Source organism: Schistocerca americana, chromosome 5, assembly GCF_021461395.2.
Source record: "Schistocerca americana isolate TAMUIC-IGC-003095 chromosome 5, iqSchAmer2.1, whole genome shotgun sequence".
Classification (NCBI taxonomy): domain Eukaryota; kingdom Metazoa; phylum Arthropoda; class Insecta; order Orthoptera; family Acrididae; genus Schistocerca; species Schistocerca americana.
The window spans coordinates 447,891,394-447,910,360 of NC_060123.1; the positions used below are offsets into that span (position 1 = coordinate 447,891,394).

Sequence of the window (18,967 nt, forward strand, 5' to 3'; positions counted from 1 at the left end):
GAAGTCAGATAACTGATGGTTAAAGGATAAAGTGATGGGTATGTGTGTATTTACATATGTGTAAATTACTTCTGTGTTCATCCTTCACTCTCATAAGCCTCGTAGCCTCAATCTCCACTAACTCTCAGCACCCACACCCTCTACTCAACAGTTTCCCCTCCCTCTGTCCCACCACCCCCTCTCAATCACTCCTCTATGTCCTCGTTACCATGCGTTCCATGTTTTCACTGGCACCAGCACCTGTGTATCGCATTCCTATACTGAGCACCTACTGCCTCTCCCTCCTCCATTCCTATCCTACACACTTGCTGCCTGCCTCTGACCTATCAGCGACCCTTCTCCAATCTCTCCTCTCAGCCCACCTCCCACAACCCATCACCCCAACCTACAAGCCAAACTGCTGCTGCAACTACATAGATACTCCACAAGTCACCAAAAAGCATGTGGCGGAGGGTATCCTGTACCACAACCAGTAATTTTCTTTTCTGTTGCACTGGCATATAGATCTGGGGGAAAAAAACTGTGTATATGCCTCCGTACGAGCCCTCATTTCTCATTATATTTGTGGCCATTATGTGCAATGTATGTTGGTGGTAGTATAATCGTTCTGCAGTCAGCTTCAAATGCTGGTTTTCTAAATTTTCTCAATAGTATTCCTCGAAAAGTACATCGTGTTCCCTCCAAGGATTCCCATTGGAGTTCCCAAAGCACCGCCGTAACACTTGCGTGTTGTTTGAGCCTACTGGTAACAAATCTAACGGCCTGCCTCCTAATTGCTTCAATATCTTCCTTTAATTCAACCTGGTATAGATCCCAAACACTCGAGCAGGACTCAAGAGCAGGTCACACTAGTGTCCCATATGCGGTCTCCTTTACAGAGAACTACCGTTTCCTAAAATTCTCCCCACAGACCAAAGTCGCCTGTTCACCTTCCCTACTACACTCCTTACATGTTCATTCCATTTCATAATCCTTTGTAATGTTATACATAGACATTTGATCCATGTGACTGTGTCAAGCAACACTGTACTCAAACATTATGGGTTTGTTTTACCTACTCATCTGCATTAACTTACTTTTTCTAAATATAGAGCTTGTTTCCATTTATCACATCAACTAGAACTTTTGCCCAAGTCTTGTATCCTTCTACAGTCACTTGGTGATGACATCTTACTACACACCAAAGCATCATCAGCAAACAGCCACAGAATGCTGCTTACCATGTCTACCAAATTATTCACGTACACAGAAAACAACAATGGTCCTATCACACTTACCCTGGGGCACGCCTAATGATAGCCTTGTGTCTGATGAACACTCACTGTCGTGGAAAACATGCTGGGTTTTGTTACTTAAGAAGTCTTTGAACCACTCACATACCAGTGAACCTATTCCGTATACTTTGTTGATATTCAGCAGTGTGGCACCATATCAAATTCTTTACGGAAATCTAGGAATATGGAATATACCTGCTGCCCTTCATCCATGGTTTTCAGGACCTCTTGTGAGTAAAGGGCAAGCCGAGTTTTGCACGAGCAATGCTTTCTAAAACCATATTAATTCGTGGACATAAGCTTCTTGGTGTCAAAAAAATTTCTTATATTCTTACTGAGAATATCTTCAAGGATAATGAGTTTGCAGCAAACCAATGTTAAAGATACTAGTCTGTAATTTTGTGTGTTCATTCTTTTACTCTTCTTATATACAGATGTCACCCGCACATTTTTCTAGTTGCTTGAGAGTCTGTGCTGGGTGAGAGATTCATGAGAAATGTGAGCTAAGTAAGATGCCAATGTCAAAGTGAACTCTTTGAAAAACTGCCAGTACAATGTAACTTCAAACAAACATCTCTCTCTCTCTCTCTCTCTCTCTCTCTCTCTCTCTCTCTCTATCACACACACACACACACACACACACACACACACACACACACCTGTCAACAGTTCATCATTTCTACTTATCAGCTGAGTTGTCTCCATTACTACTAGTCATTCTGCTGGAGTCAGAACTGTTGATGTTTTTCCTTGTGTTTATGAATTAAAGTTTGTTTCTATTCATTTCTTTTTCCCCCCAAATTATTTATATTCTGTCAGAACTCTGCTTGCCATATTCTATTTCCATAAGAAGACCAGAATTGAAAGCCAACAATCATTCCCTTCTCTTCTCTTTAAGACTTGTACGTTGTTATTAATGATACACATCTGAGCAGGGATACAGAATATGTTCAAGTTAAATTTACCAAAGGCATTCCACACAATCCACTGTTAATCCTTTTATAAATGTGTCATTGCACAAAAGTAGATCTATCACCCATGCCCTATGGATCAATTATTCAAATAGACTTACTATCAGGACTAATATAATAGTATACCGAATATTGACAGTGAAGTCTAGAGTCCGTCTGAGCAAGGCCAGAGAGATACGCAACCAAAATATAAAAACATTTCTGGAGATTATTTTTGAAGCAATAAATGATAAACAAAAAAACATTTCCATTTGAATGTTCTTGTTTCATGTACAAGTGTGTAGCCTGCTTATAAAATGTGAAGACAAAGGGTATTGGTCTGTTTCAAAGTTATATCCACTAATGACAGTCTTCAGATACCTGTACGTGTGTGTGTGTGTGTGTGTGTGTGTGTGTGTGTGTGTGTGTGGGGGGGGGGGGGGGGGGGGGGAGGAGTCGTTGCTGGAAAAGTAGCAATCAGTGCTCCTTCGCCTAACTGTAAAAATGCAACCTTATTCAGATAGTAGATGGAGTACTCATCTGCAGAAGTTTAGTGTGTCAAGAATCAAACAAGCTGATATTCAGTTCAATAGTCATAGAATTTTCAGTCTGAACACAAACATAATTTTCTAAGAACATCTAATTCTGCTGAATAGTGAGCAATGCTATAAATTCAAACAATCCAAAAACTAATAATGAATTTTATATTAAATTTCACAATCTATTACTAATAGCACTCATGCAAAGACTTTCTGCACAACCTACAGGAATATCAATATTTACTTACAGTCCTCAATAATATCAGTGACATCCAGTAACTGTGATGGTAATATACGAGGGTACATTTTGAATGACTTTCCAAACCTAGGCATTTGTATAATTAAACATGAAGGCACCTAAAGTGGGTGGGAAAAAAAACAGAACCATTAATTTTACAATAAAGGTAACATTTAAAAACATGCTGAAACATTCCAATATGATTTTATCCTTTTCTCTCAAAATTTATTAAAATTTAACATTTACAATCTGTTGAGGTTACAATATCTTATCACACTGTACGAATTACCTAAAGAAATTAACACTGCCAGGTATCAATGTTGGATTTTGGGCATTCAACAAAATGGTCAGTTAATTAATTTCTAATGCCAATTAACAAAGTTTAATTACTAAACTGAGTATCATACGATAATGAAACCATTATAGCACAGTGAAAAAAACCACAAACATAAAAACACAAAACAAATTTATATTAAATAATCAGATACATTTGTTGAAAATTATTAAAGATCCTAGCAAAATATTAAATGTAGCACATTGTTTCAGTGATACCCCAAGCACCACACCCTGGAGGCTCTTCATATCTTAGTAGGAGCCATAGGTTAAACAAAAGTGCCCTATAAAAATTGAGAGAAAATTACTTTGATTGATCTGAGAGACAGGCTGTTTGAACACCACAGTCAGGTCACTTCTTTAACCATCCGAAGTTTATTCCCTTTTATTTTGAGCCAGTCCACCTCAACAACGATGTCTGTGAACATAAAGGTATAAATGACCTGGTAGACAACGTTACTAGTACCTTCAGATGTTTTGCAGATGATGTAGTTTTCTATAAGGAAGACCTATCTTAAAAAGAGCTGCACAAATATTCAATCAGATCTTCAAAAGATTTCAAAGTGATGCAAAAATTAGCTACTTGCTTAAAAAAAAAAGTTTTAAGAAAATGTAAATTTGTGCACTTCACAAAATGCAGAAAAGTAGTATCCTACAACTACAATATCAAAGAGTCACAATTGGAATCAGTCAACTCAACTCGTACAAATACCTGGATGTACAAATTTGCAGGGCTATGAAACGGGATGAGTACGTAAGACTCAGTCTTAGGTAAATTGGACAGCAGACATCATTTGATTAGTAGGATAGTGGAAAAATGATGTCTACAATGGAGACTGCTTATAAAACATCCATGCACACCATTCTAGTATACTGCGCAAGAGTGACGGAAACCATATCAGAACTAATTGAGAACACTGAATTCATACAAAGCAGTGCAGCAGCACATAGTCTCACTGGTTTGTTTCAATCATGAGAGAACACCACGAAATATGCATATACATGTAGGCTGCATAAACAGTATACTCAGAAATACATGTTTCACAACACAAATACTAAGAAACCTTCTATCATATGATGATCACAGGACCATATATTTTGCTTATACTCACTCACCATTGAAAAATGATGTCGTATTTTGGGGAAAGTGTGGAACAAGTCTGAAATCATTTATTGTGTAGAAAAAGATTATCAGACTAATGGAAGGGTGTTCATAACTTAACACTGAAAGCCCATGATGTCAAATGGAGTGCACCAGACACACTGGGCTATTAAATAATTTCATGAATAAGTACTAAATGAGGAATTTAGGAAAATAATACAGCCCCCAACATATCTGCCCCATACAGACACCAAAGACATGATTAGTCACGTCAAAGTGCACAAAGACGCATTTCAGAAGTCGTCCTTGTTTTCATACAAGAATGGGACAGGATGAAACCCCAACACGTGGTATAATGGGAAGAACTCTATTCCATGCACTTTCCAGCTGTTTGCAGAATACAGATGAAGATATAGAGATGTCACACAATCCTGATTGGCTGCAAATATCTGTCATTTCTTTACTGTGGATTTCAATGTGCCCTCATGCCCAGCACAATATCTTTTTACTGCATTTTTGACAGGAGAACAATGTGTATTGAACTAACTCTTTGTTATATTCATACAGTGGATCATCTGAAGGACACTATGAGACAGAGCAGGTTAGCCCCTGCATGGCCAGAACTCATTTGCTTTAAAGCCATGAGGGTAGCATGTAAATGCTGATCAGAGACATGACCAGCTGGTACATGTCTAGAGCAATGAAGGGTCCATGTATCTCTCTCTATTTGAGTCATTAGTTCAACTACATGGGAGTTATGGTACTCATTTAAAAAGGAATTAAATGAATGCTTGTATGTTGAATCCGCTGTACAAGACTTGTATGAAGATAGGTAAGGGACACTTTTAGTAGCAGTTTGCCTTCTTACTCTGAGTATTTTATTTTTCTGTTAAAGTCTAACAAGTTTCAGAGCTACAGCTCCATTTTCAAGGACTACTCTAACTTTTTAGGCACTAAATCTGCTTCATTTTGCCACCTATAAGAATAATAAAAATGTCTCAGACAAACGAACAAGCAACTGAGACGCTTTTATCCTCAACCTGATAACCAGCCAGATCGGATATTTGTTCCGGCACTGTGAGGGAACATTCATTTCTACAAAATTTTTTTCCTCTACAACCGTTTTACTCGAATCCTCTATGTCTCTGTGGCTTGAGCAGTTAGGAAAAATGTCACTTCACTTGTGGGTCACTAATGATGTTTAATGTAATGTGTGAGTCTGTGGCCAGTTTTGTTTTAAAGACACGTGATGAATATTTACCAAGAAAGTTTCAGGGTGGCTCACAGGAGGCTTAGAATGGAACCTCATGGTAGCCAGGAATCAATGTTTTCCAAGAAGGGCAAAGAGTTATGAGATGCTCAGCCCATCATCAAACTTGCCTTGCACCAAAGGAACACACATATAATAGTAGTGGATTTGACCCAACTATTTCCACATTTCCTCCCACTGAGATGTTTCAAGTTATTCATAGTCTTCAACAGCAACCTGTAGAATGGAGGTGTGGTGGGAGGTGGCGATTGGTGGGGCGGGTGATGGTGGGGGAGAACCTACACCAGAGGGACATCAGTCACTAATATTTCAGCAGAGACCTATCAAAGTCTGAGGGAAAAGCACATGTGAAAGAGTAATATGGGAGCCATAAAAGAATGCAATGGAGATGTGTATGTGGTTCAAGCAACCTAATGCAAGCAAGCAGGTATGATATGGAAAGCTTCTTTACTGATTGCTCTACAGCTAACATGATATGAGGTTAAAGGAAAAATTAGGACAAGAAACTTACCTCTTTAAGTTTTATATCACTGGTTAAAAAGCTCTGGTCGAAAAGCTGCTGAACGGAGGGCAGAACAAGTTGCTCATCCTTCTCAACAAACAGTTGGTAGTGGTATGCTTCCTGACCAGAACTTAACTTTAAAAATGGCTCTGCTTTTAATATCTGGGCAACCAGAGAAGTCAAAAATTCTTCTGGATCTGGAGCAAAGTAACAACAACTTCACTACTTAGGGCTATTATGTATATTAATTAAGGAGAACGGTACAAAATAAAAATTACAATAGAAATGATAAAATGAGCATTGCAAAACTGTGGAAGACAATAAAAAGAAACAACCAGGAATGGTTGCAAAACTGGATGTTTCTTCCAAAAATAATTTTTTTTTTTTGCATGTAACTGAGGGTGTGATGTAAGAAGCTAATGCATCTTAAATGAAATCTAACCGCATCTTGTGCTTCGCAGAAAGAATAACTTCACAAACACTGACAGGAGGTTGCAAAAAGTGCAAGAGGGCCATTCCATTGTTACAGACATAAAATCTGTAAAATTTACATTGAAGTAAAACAGAAAATAAAAAAACAGATAGACCTGAATATGACACTACTTGCAACAAAGATTTGCTGATGCAAGTTGCGTTGAATTGCCACCAAACAAAAATGATCACCAATTGACTTTTCACAGAATGAACCAAGCATAAAGGTAAAAACTCACTGCGTAGTAGAGGCTTTGACTATTCACAAGGTATATATAAAAACTACACTCAGATATGCTCTATACTCAAACCTACACTGGTAGTATAGCAGTTGTACGGTGAAAATGTGCAGTGCTGTCAACTGAGGAGTGTTACATTTGTGTAACTATATTTTTTTCACAATATTTCAACATCGGAAGGTAAGAGTACATCTGAGGACGCATGCTGTGCGGGACACATCTTTACATGGTCAGGGCATTGCATTGAGAGAGCAGGCTTATGAACACTGCATTAGAAATTCACAAAAACACTGCTGTGAGAATAGGAAAGTACAGTATGGAGCAGAAGAAGGTGAGGCCAGACCATCTCATCCAGCCACACCAGGGGGGCAAAATGAAGAAGAAGAAGAAGAAGAAGAAGAAGAAGAAGAAGAGGAGGAGGAGGAGGAGGAGGAGGAGACAATTTGAGAAGCAATCAACAAATGTCGCAGATTTTTAGGGAGATCCCATTTGATGTCATATTTATAATTACAATACGAGAAAGGAACACGTAGCTCTCGATAATAATGGTGAGAGGTGATACTGTTACATAACACCATGGATTTTTGAGGGCAATATCAAAAGAAAACTTTTGACTACATTGTTTGGCTCAATGAAACCTGGGTAAATGTAAGCCACTCAATGAGTATAGGCTGGACAGATGATACAGTAACTGGAACCATGTCACAACCCTTTGGAAAAAGATAGCAGACATTCTTCCCCATAGAGGTAAATCAGCAACGTTCATGCAAAACTGCATTTTGTTGTTTAGATCAAAAATATCTGATTATCATGAAGAAATGAACAGAGGCATATCTCAGCAGTGGTTTAACGACTTGCTTTTGAAAAACTTTAGCAGTCCTTCAGTAACAGTTATGGCAATGGCTCATATCATTGAACTGTCCTTATAAGGCGCCCACGATAGCTTCCAGAAAACACAATTATCGACTGATTACATGAATACTGTATCAGACAACTGTAGAAAGGGTGATTTGTTGGATCTCGTGGCTCAAAATAAACCACCTCCTCTATGTGTTTCAGATGAACTGGCCAAAGAATATGGCTAGAGGGTCCTTAAATGGCCACCATACTACTGTCACTTCAGTTCCGTTATCCTCATATGGGCTCAAGTTAAAAACTTATGTGGCAACGAACAACAAAAAATGTACATTAGCAGAAGAGGAAAGATAAACCAAATGTCACTGTCAGATTGGAATAATAATGCAGTACACACAAAAACATGGAAGCATGGAAGAATGAATGAGCAGCGAAGAATTATACTGAAAAACTTATTATTTCATTAAATTCTGGTAGCAGTTCTAGTGACAACACAAATGGTAATGACAACACAAATGGTAATGAAAATCTTCCAGACACACGTATCGTACACCTGTTAGTGGTATAGTGTATTTCCAAAGATTCAGTCACGTAAACCACTTTCAATTTTCTGTAATGTGTGTCAAGTATGTGGTTGAACACTTAAGTTTTTGCTACTATTTGCCTATAATGTGCGATTAAGATATCTTAATGTATCACAGTTACTACAGCAATCTTACACTGTAGGAATACTTTGCCACACTATCACCATTAAGAACGATCTTTGTTGCTACTTTGTTTCTTTCTTAGGTTTAATTTAATGGTATCTTATAGTGCTTTAACATATCAATATTATATAATCCTTTTTCTTGGATGGTTTCTGGATCAAAAAAGAAAACTGCTGTGGGATGTGATACATTTAAAACTTTGTAAGGACCACTATATCAAGGGAAAAACTTTTGTCTCTCTTTCTTCAGATTTGACCTACGGTGCACTTCCTTAATTAGTACCAAGTCGTCCACATCAAAGTTAGCTGTCCTAGCTTTTTCATTATACGAGCGTTGGAACTTTAATAGTGGCAACTATTTATTTACAGCTTGTACAAAATACGAGGGGCATTTGAAAAGTCCGTGCAAAGTCCGAGAGATGGCACCACCGCCGTTTATTGAGGTCTTGTTTAGTTAGTGGCATCTTTGGAAAGAAAGCACACCAAGTTTCAGCCATATTGGTCTATTTCTTTGTGTTTGGCATTCGTGTGAATCAAGAAAGTCAAGTGATTGTCAAAAAATGGATAAAAAAGATTTGTGTGTGGTGATTAAACAATACTTTATGAAAGGCAAAATGCCTCAGGAGACTAAAGACAAGCTCGATAAACATTACGGTGACTCTGCAGCTTTGATTAGAACAGTTTATAAGTGGTTCCAAAATTTTCGGAGTGGCCATATGGGCACAAGTGATGCTGAATGTTCTGGACGCCTTGTGGGGATTATGACTCCGGAAATCATTGATAAAATCCACGATATGGAGACGGATGACAGAAGAGTTAAGGTGCGTGAGATTGCTAGTGCTGTGGGTATCTCAAATGAGCTGGCGCATAATATTTTGCATAAACATTGAGAAAGCTATCCTCAATATGGTTTCCGTGAGTGCTCACGATTGACCAAAAATGGAATCGTGTGAAGTGTTGCAAGGAAGAATCCGCGGGACTTTAAGCGTCGTTTCGTCACTGTGGTAGACACACACTCCTGAGACCAAAGAACAATCTAAACAATGGCTTACCAAGGGAGAATCCGCACAAAAAAAGGCGGAAGACCATTCCTCCAGGTGGAAAGGTTATGGTGACTGTCTTTTGGGATTCGCAAGGGATAATCCTCATAGACTATCTGGAAAAGGCTAAAATTATTACAGGTGCATATTATTCATCGTTATTGGACCGTTTGAAAACTAAGCTGCAAGAAAAATGCCAGTGATTGGACCGCAAAAAAGTCCTTTTCCATCACGACAATGCACCAGCACACACCTCAGCAGTTGTGGTCGCAAAATTAATGGAAATATGATTAGAACTCGTTTCACATCCCCCCTATTCTCCAGACTAACCTATTCTCCCTCGGACTACTATTTGTTACCCAATTTGAAGAAATGGCTGGCAGGACAAAGATTTTATTCAAACGAGGAGTTGATTGCAGCAACTAATAGCTATTTCGCAGACTTGGACAATTCCTATTATTCGGAAGGGATCAGCACATTAGAACATCGTTGGACGAAGTGTAAGTCTAAAAGGAGACTATGTCAAAAAATAAGAGGTTTACCCCTACACATAAGTAGTTTTTATTTTTGCATGGGCTTTTCTAACGCCCCTCGTAGATACGTGTTTCAAAGTTTTACTGACCTTCAGAGTAGTCACCAGCATTGTGTATAGCCCATTGCCAGTGATGTGGAAGTTACAGGATACTCTTAGCAGTGCCAGGTGTGTTGACAGTTCAAGCGGAGCGGTCTATAGCAAAATGGTGGTCAGGTCCTGCAGAAAGTGTCATCACTTCTGTCTCTAAGCTAGTCGTAGGTTGTGTTCCAAAAATGAACAGCAAAGAGACAGAAGTGATGATACTTTCTGCAGGACAATGCTCAAGCATGTACAGTGCAAGCTTTTACTGATTTATTTGACTGATGGGGCTGGTAAGTGCTACACCACCTACTGCACTCCCCTGACTAAGCCCTCGTAAATTCAACTCTATTTCTAAACTGAAGGAAACACTTCACAGCATTTGCTTCAGAACTGCTACAAATTCGTCGGACAATAGACCGCGCCACTCAAACTGTCAACACAACTGGCACTGCTAAGAGTATCCTATGACTTCCACATAGCCAGCAAAGGGTTATACACAATGCTGATGACTACTTTGAAGGTCAGTAAAACTTTGAAACACGTATCTATTTTGTACAAGCTCTAAATAAATAGTTGCCACTATTGAAGTTCCAACCCTCGTATTTATGCAGCCATTTATCTACTACTCATTGTAAATTTTCTTTTACAACATTGTCTAAGCTGTCTCCTTGTTGTTGTTCATCTCACAAGGGTTGGATTTTGGGTTACACTTACATGTGATTATGTAACGTATTCCTTCCAATGCTAAGAATTCTTTAAGTTTTGGCTAATAAATTGTGGGCCATTATCAGTTAAAAATCTCTCTGGTTTCTCCAAAATCGGTAAAATAATTACGCACAGAGTGGATTACTGTATCTGAGCTGGCATGTTTCACTGGATATAATGTTACATATCTGGGCCAACATCCAACCACTACAAAAATATATGTAACTCCACCTCTACTGGTTGGCAAAGGCCCATCAAAACCCGATGCTGTTAAATCATGCAATCCTTTTGGTATAAATGGATACATGTTATAACCTATGCCCTTATTATTCCTTTTTACTTTCTGACAGGTCTGGCAAGTTCATATCACTTGTGTGGCTTTTTTACTCAAACCTTAAAAATAATAAACTATAATATGTGCTATAAACTTACACATTCCAAAATGTCAATTTCCATTGCATCTGAATGCTATTAACTGTAACTCAACACTTTAGAGAGTACACAGTTTCCATGTAGAATTGTTTTGGTGTTCTTGTCAAAATAATACTTGATCTATTATTTTCCATGAATGCCTCTCAAACAAGCGTAAATCTGTCTGTTGATATCACTGAAATGTCGTTCTGAAATACACGTATACACTGACTTCTTGCTTTATACTTCTAGCGACGATACACACTTCGTCTTGTATATAACTTATACTTAAGAAATTTACAACAAAATTAATGCCAGGTCCTCTCATTTGTCTGATTTCGTTTATTCCTAACGGTAACCTAGGTATGTGTCTGGTACGATTCTGACATCCTTTAATGTACTTGATCTCACTATCAAATTTTTGAAGAAAAAGTGCACAGTGCATTAACCTGTGGCGTAATAATCTACTCTCCATTAAGAATCCGTACCTGATGATCTGTATAGACTATCAACTTGGATCCCCAAATTAATGTTTCAAATTTTTGTATACTCCATACAATGACAAATAATTCTTTGTTTCCAGTCGTTCTGAAATAACTCTGCAGCTATCCCGTATTCTGAGGTGTCAATAGTTAGTTTAAAAGGTTCACTCATCAATGGATGTTTTAAAATGGGAGTCTTAACCAATACATCCTTTATACCTTGGAAATCTCTGGATGCATCATTGAGCCACAGCCACACCACTCTTTGCTTAAATAGTGCTAGAAGACGTGGTTCATTAATTTCTTGACCACATACATACTTTCTACAAAATCTGGCTAAACGTAGAAACGAACGTAGCTGTTTCACGTTTCTTGGTTCTGGACACTCCTTGATTGCTCTAATTCTTTCAGGGTCAAGTTTAATACCGTTCACTCCTACAAGACGTCCTAGGAACTTCAGCTTTCCTCAACCAAAATGTGACTGATATTTTGGTAGTGATACCCTTTTTCTCTCAACTTGCTTAGGGTTTTAATCAAAGGCTTACAATGTTCTTCCCAATCGGTTGAAACCAAAAGGATATTGTCAACATATATAAAGAGTTCCTGAAGCAACTCTCTCCCTAACGCTTGCTCTGGTGTTCTAATAAAAACTAATACTGCAATATTCAGTCCAAGTTGGAGTACTTGAAATTGGTACTATCAACCATCATATAAAAATGTGGTATACTGTTAATATTCCTCACTTAATTTTATTTGCCAGTAACCATATGTTTAATCCATCGAGGTAAAATACTTAGCTTTTGCAAACTTAGCTAATAACTCACCTACACTGACAGGCCTGTCTCTTTCTGTTTCGCTTTGTTTAAAAGTCCTTGCATCGAGACCAAGATGGACACCACCTGTAGTTTTCTTTATTGCTAAAGAGGATTATTATATGCACTAATACTACACTTGATTATATGTTGGTCTATCATTTCATTAATCTCCTCCTAGACATCATTCTTGAGATTAATTGGTACTGGATATGGTTTATAGAAGAAAGGTTCTGCCTTTTTTCATTTTAAACCTGTGAATGTAACTGCTAACTTCAGCTGGTTTGTCCAAAAAGACATTGCTATATGCACTTAACCTCTTGTTTCTGGGTATCTGTCAATGAATTTGACTGGAACACTTTTATCTGAATATCTTTTCTGGATTGATCAAGAACTACTTCAGTACTCTGTTCCACTAATATGTTAGTGCTAGTTAGTAAGTATATTTTATTTGAATGGAAGATTTCTGTATTTACAGTGAACTTGGCTGAAACGGTACTTCTACCCTACAGTCGCCCAGACTACATCTTAAAGTTCTACTGGAAAAGTCAACTATTACATGATGTTTCAATAACGAATCTAAACCTAGCAATAATTGCATATTTATGTTAGATACTATTAATAACATTTGGGAAAGAAAGACATCCAATTCATATTGCGATTCTTGTTTAATTAGCTTACCTTTATTTCCAGCTATTTTACCTATATACACTCCAGTTATGGGTAATATCAGCAATTTTCCTTCATTTTGCATGTTGTAAACAACTCTTCGGATATTAGAGAAATTTCACTACCAGAATCTACATATAGCTCTACATTATTCCCACACAGAACTCTAGATACCATAGGCTTAAACATTTCCTCATTATTATGTAGTTCCTCCTCTAATAAACACTTCTTGATTGATATTTTTCTGCTGAAAACTATGTATTTTTCTACAAACGGGTTGCATAGTGTTCAGTAATATCCTGGGTCTTGGCCCTGGACCCAGGATTCTCTCCGTTTTCCATGGTAATCATAGGATAGCTACTTTGCATCGTATCTTGGTTAGTATTTATAACATCTGTATGTGGCGCATTACCCTGTGTCATCATGTTACTTTTGAAATACAAACATGTGAGACAACTTAATCTGGTTATTTTCATCTGATTTTATTTTGTTCGTACTGTTAGCGTGTAACTGCTGTAATTATTTTCCTTCTTTTACTAAATGTACCTGAACTTTTACATGGTTTCCAGTTTCTATTATTACTGTTTCTCTCCTGGTCTTGCTGCATTTCATTCTTGTCTGTATTTAGTGTCAAGCCTTCAATATAGGATAGTAAATCTCCTACATTCAACAATTCTATACACCATATTTCTTTTAGGACAGTGTGGCAGCCTACATATCAACACTTTATAACTAAGTTTCATCCAATACAGCATCTAAATACTTCGCTTCAGTTAATGCAATTTGATATATTTCTTGTGTACCCATGAACTATTTTAGTACTTTGGATCTAAAAGCTGTAATGTTAGCTTCTACTGGGTACTGGATGACCAGTATTTCCACTTAAACTTGTCCTGGAAATCTCCCATGATTTAAAATCATCAGAATGAGCAGTACTGCATTCTGCTGCGTCTCTGGATAAACGTCCTAACGTGAAATCTATCTTCGTGTGATCACTCCACTTACTGAGTGATGATTAAATACTCTTAAGAAATAGATGGAGACAACTTTCCTTTGGGCTTAAACTTAGGCGAACTGTTTTGGCAAACTTAAGCCACTGCTGAATTGCAAATCATCTACCAGATCCACAGGTAAACAACGACCATATCCAATTTGCTTGTTTTGCATGTTATTTTCAGTGTCTGTAATTGCACTCCAAAGCTTTTTTAATTCTTCTTAGCAATGTGTAGTCTTACCTTCCAAGGTGGTCGAGCTATTCTGTAAACTAATGGTATCTTTTACAAAAGTTTTGAAGCTGAGCTTCCAAAAGAGTTAAGTGTGTGTACCTGCATATTCGCATCAGAAATTTCAAGCTGTACTTTGTCGAACTTATCTCTAACGTTATGAAAATATTACTTGCACTCTGTAGTTAATACTTGACATACTTCATCAGGTAAGTTTTCTGTGAGACTGTTAACCTTTGTGTCAGTATCTGTTAACTTTGTTCCCTGCTTTATTATTTGAGATGTTAAGTACTCTTTTAGTGCTTCAGTTACCTTACTAGAAATAGCTTCTTGTATCATATCCTATTTTGCATTTCCCTGAACTCCTTAACGTCAAAGACAACATTTTGAAATTTGTGCTCGAAGTCTCAAATTTAGTGTTTAAGGTGACAAACAATTTTTTTTATTATTGCCATTATTTTCTTTCAATTAATCATTTAAACCTGTTATGAGAGTACTAGTTTCTTCTAATGTTTGATTAACGCTTTCCATTAACTGTTTATTATTATCAGCTAGCTCTTGCTTTAGCAACTAAAGTATTTTGCTCGTTTGCTTCCGAAGCCATGCTTTGTGATGCAATAGGCATAAGAAAAAATCCACTCACACATACACTATGACAAAATTCACTGCTCACCGCGTGTAATATCTCGTCAAATGGTTGCTGCTTCTGCCAGCTAATGACAGCATGCCATTGGTGCTTGTAGACTGTGATAAGGCGACTATATACCTTCAGTAGCCAAAGATAGCCCTGGGTTGTTGTATTCTGCTGTATCTGTAGCGCGAACATGCTACAGTAACAATGATTTCGGCGTCTCGCAGATAAGATCTCTGTTGAAATTCTTCTTAGTCAGTAATTTGAATGGGATTTATCCCTTTTCCATGTCAAATAACTCTGCAATATTGATGATATTCGCTAACAATTTAAATTCACAACTAACTGTATGGCTCTGTATTGTTGCTTCTTTTCTTGTTGCCCCCGTAGCAATTCTTATCTTCTTGGTATATGTGCTCTTTGTTTATTTAGCAAATTCTCCTTATTTATTTAGCAAATTCTAAGTCATTCATGCTATTCTTTCCAATTTTTCTCCAAAAACACTGTCACCATATACAGCAAAAAAAAAAAAAAAAAGTATCCATTTGGATTTTGGTCATTTTAGTTGGTTAAAAGCTAAAGCTTTCCGACTAACGACTTATACCAAATTATCACATGATGACTGAACATGTATTTTCACTTTTGACCATCTGTTTCCAGATGTTTACTGCATAACTGCATATGCAATTAAGTCCATTAACATGACACTAACACATTCTTTCTCTATGGGAAGTCTCTGTCTAACAGTACCACATGAGCTTTATTACATTACAATCAAAAAACATAATTTGTTTTTCTCCTAAGAGACTCCATAATCTCATTTGTCCTGGGGCCATAGACTGCGTACTAGATGCCCAGAAAGTAGTCAGCATTCTCCCCGCTTCCACGCACTAGGCTACATCCTTCCTCCTATGCCCTCTCTCTAGGAACAGATGCGGTACACACAGAAGGTCTGTTCATATTGGACTCCCCTGCCTTACTTACATCGCAAACGTCTTTAGCTGATGCGACAATTCTTCACTAGTGGAACAGGACTTGACCCACAACAGCCTATTACTCTACATCTACATGGTTACTCTGCAATTCACACTTAAGTGCCTGGCAGAGGGTTCATCAAACCATTTTCATACAATTTCTCTACCATTCCACTCTCGAATGGTGCATGGGAAAAAGGAACACCTACATCTTTCCGTTCAAGCTCTGATTTCTCTCATTTCATTATGATGATCATTTCTCCCTACATAGATGGGTGTCAACAAAATATTTTAGCATTCGGAAAAGAAATTTGGTGATTGAAATTACGTAAATAGATCTCGCCGCAAAGAAAACCGCCTTTGTTTCAATGACTGCCACCCCAACTCGCGTATCATATCAGTGACACTCTCACCCCTATTACGCACTAACACGAAATGAGCTGCCCTTCTTTGCACGTTTTCGATGTCGTCCATCAATCCTACCTGGTAAGGATCCCACACCACGCAGCAATATCCAGCAGCAGACGGACAAGTGTAATGTAGGCTGTCTCTTTAGTGGGTTTGTCACATGTTCTAAGTGTCCTGCCAACAAAGCGCAGTCTTTTGATCGCCTTCCCCACAATATTATCTATGTGGTCTTTCCAATTTAAGTTGCTCATATTTGTAATTCCTAGGTGTTTAATCATATATCTAAAAACAAAGATGATGTGATTTACCAAAAGAAAGTGCTGGCAGGTCGATAGACACACAAACAAACACAAACATACACACAAAATTCAAGCTTTCACAACAAACTGTTGCCTCATCAGGAAAGAGGGAAGGAGAGGGAAAGATGAAAGGATGTGGGTTTTAAGGGAGAGGGTAAGGAGTCATTCCAATCCCGGGAGCGGAAAGACTTACCTTAGGGGGAAAAAAGGACAGGTATACACTCGCGCGCACACACACATATCCATCCACATATGTCTGTATGTGTGTGTGTGTGTGTGTGTGTGTGTGTGTGTGTGTGTGTGTGTGTGCGCGCGCGAGAGTGTATACCCGTCCTTTTTTCCCCCCTAAGGTAAGTCTTTCCGCTCCCGGGATTGGAATGACTCCTTACCCTCTCCCTTAAAACCCACATCCTTTCGTCTTTCCCTCTCCTTCCCTTTTTCCTGATGAGGCAACAGTTCGTTGCGAAAGCTTGAATTTTGTGTGTATGTTTGTGTTTGTTTGCGTGTCTATCGACCTGCCAGCGCTTTCGTTTGGTAAGTCACAACATCATCTTTGTTTTTATATATATTTTTCCCACGTGGAATGTTTCCCTCTATTATATTAGGTATTTAATCAAATTGACAGCCCTTAGATTTGTGCGATTTATCGTATAACCAAAATTTATCAGATTTATTTCAGTACCCATGTGGATGACCTCACACTCTTTTTTTTGTTTAGTGCCAATTGCCACTTTTCGCACCATACAGAAATTCTCTCTAGATCACTTTGCAATTGGAATTGATCGTCTGATGATTTTACTAGACGGTAAATTACAGCATCATCTGCAAACAATCTAAGGGGGCTGCCCAGATTATCACCTAGATTATTTATGTAAATTAGGAACAGCAGAGGGCCTATGACACTACATGCAGAACGCCAGATATCACTTCTGCTCTACTCGGTGATTTACCGTCTGTCACTACGAACTGGGACTTCTCTGAGAGGAAATCATGAATCCAGTCACACAACTGAGACAATACTCCATATGCACGCAATTTGGTTAATAGTCGCTTGTGAGGAACGGTATCAAAAGCCTTCTGGAAATCTAGGAATATGGAATCGATCTGAGATCCCTTGTCGACACCCACCACTGCCATTTGTTAATCACCGAGTAATTTTAATCAGAGTTTATACAGTGAGTGATTACCTTTTTCCTTAACATAACTTGTTTTCCTCCTCCTAGTATTTTAATGGGAATGTAAGAATGTAATAAAACCTAAAGAGTTTGTCTGTCCTACTGAAAGTGAGTTGGTTGGTAGGGAATACTTGGTCGATTTTGATAAATGTATAGGCTACTGATCAATTAACCACAGTCTTATTGAACAAGTCATGGACATACAAGAATGGAAGAAGCAACATGGAGAACTTACAGCAGCATCCCAAGGACATAATATGGTGCTAGCAGTAAGAATATTGGGAACATATTACAAAAAGGAAAAAAATAGGTTAATATTGTTTTGTGAGTAAAGTTTAAGGGCCTATAGCACAATGCAGTTACTGAACTGTATCAATACTTGGTGTGGTATGAAAAGGGAAATCACATGAGTGGGGGAGCAAGTGTGAAAAGTTTCAACATATTGCACAATATTTTTCAATAAGGTTAATGATGATTGGTTGTATAACAAGATTAACATTTTATTTCATTTTCATGTATACAATGTCTAATGAACTATGTTTATCAGTTACGAGAGCAATGCTCCAAATAGTTTTCCTGTAATTAATTTGAGTAAAAAAAAGAAAAAGAAAAAGAGATCACACTGTGTAGAAATAGAAAGAAAGTAGAGAAGTGGTTCAAACGTGTACTTTTCAAAACTAAAAGAAGTTCTAATATCACAGTTACTTTTATACAAAAATATACATTTTGTAAATTCTGTTAGAAATTTATTGAGCTGTCACATTATATATCATTACTTTCCTGACTCGCACTTTAACCTGGCATATTTGCTTACTGATCATTTTCGGGATATGAACAGTGAGCAACTTCGTCATTATGGTCATTCAGCAACCTGACCATGTCTTGTGGACTTGCATACAAAATAGGAATAAATCTCTGTCGACCTCTCTGATTCTGTTCAGTGATGTATCACAGTTGTGGACATTTCACACCATACTGATTTCTTGAAGTTTTAAATTGTGTACAGTTCTGTAATCTTAATTAATTGGGCATTCTCATGCACC

At 37.8% G+C, this 18,967-nt stretch overlaps 1 protein-coding gene across 4 annotated transcripts in view; it reads right to left on the minus strand.

Moving 5' to 3' along the window:
• LOC124615480 overlaps window positions 1-18,967 on the minus strand; it is a 107,437-nt gene that overhangs the window by 21,317 nt on the left and 67,153 nt on the right. For all 4 annotated transcript variants that reach the window (XM_047143407.1, XM_047143405.1, XM_047143404.1 and 1 more), the window contains 2 exons: window positions 6,218-6,405; window positions 3,012-3,120 (listed from right to left, as the gene is read on the minus strand). In XM_047143407.1, coding sequence (XP_046999363.1) covers window positions 3,012-3,120; window positions 6,218-6,405 — 297 coding nt within the window. The remainder of the gene's footprint in view (window positions 1-3,011; window positions 3,121-6,217; window positions 6,406-18,967) is intronic.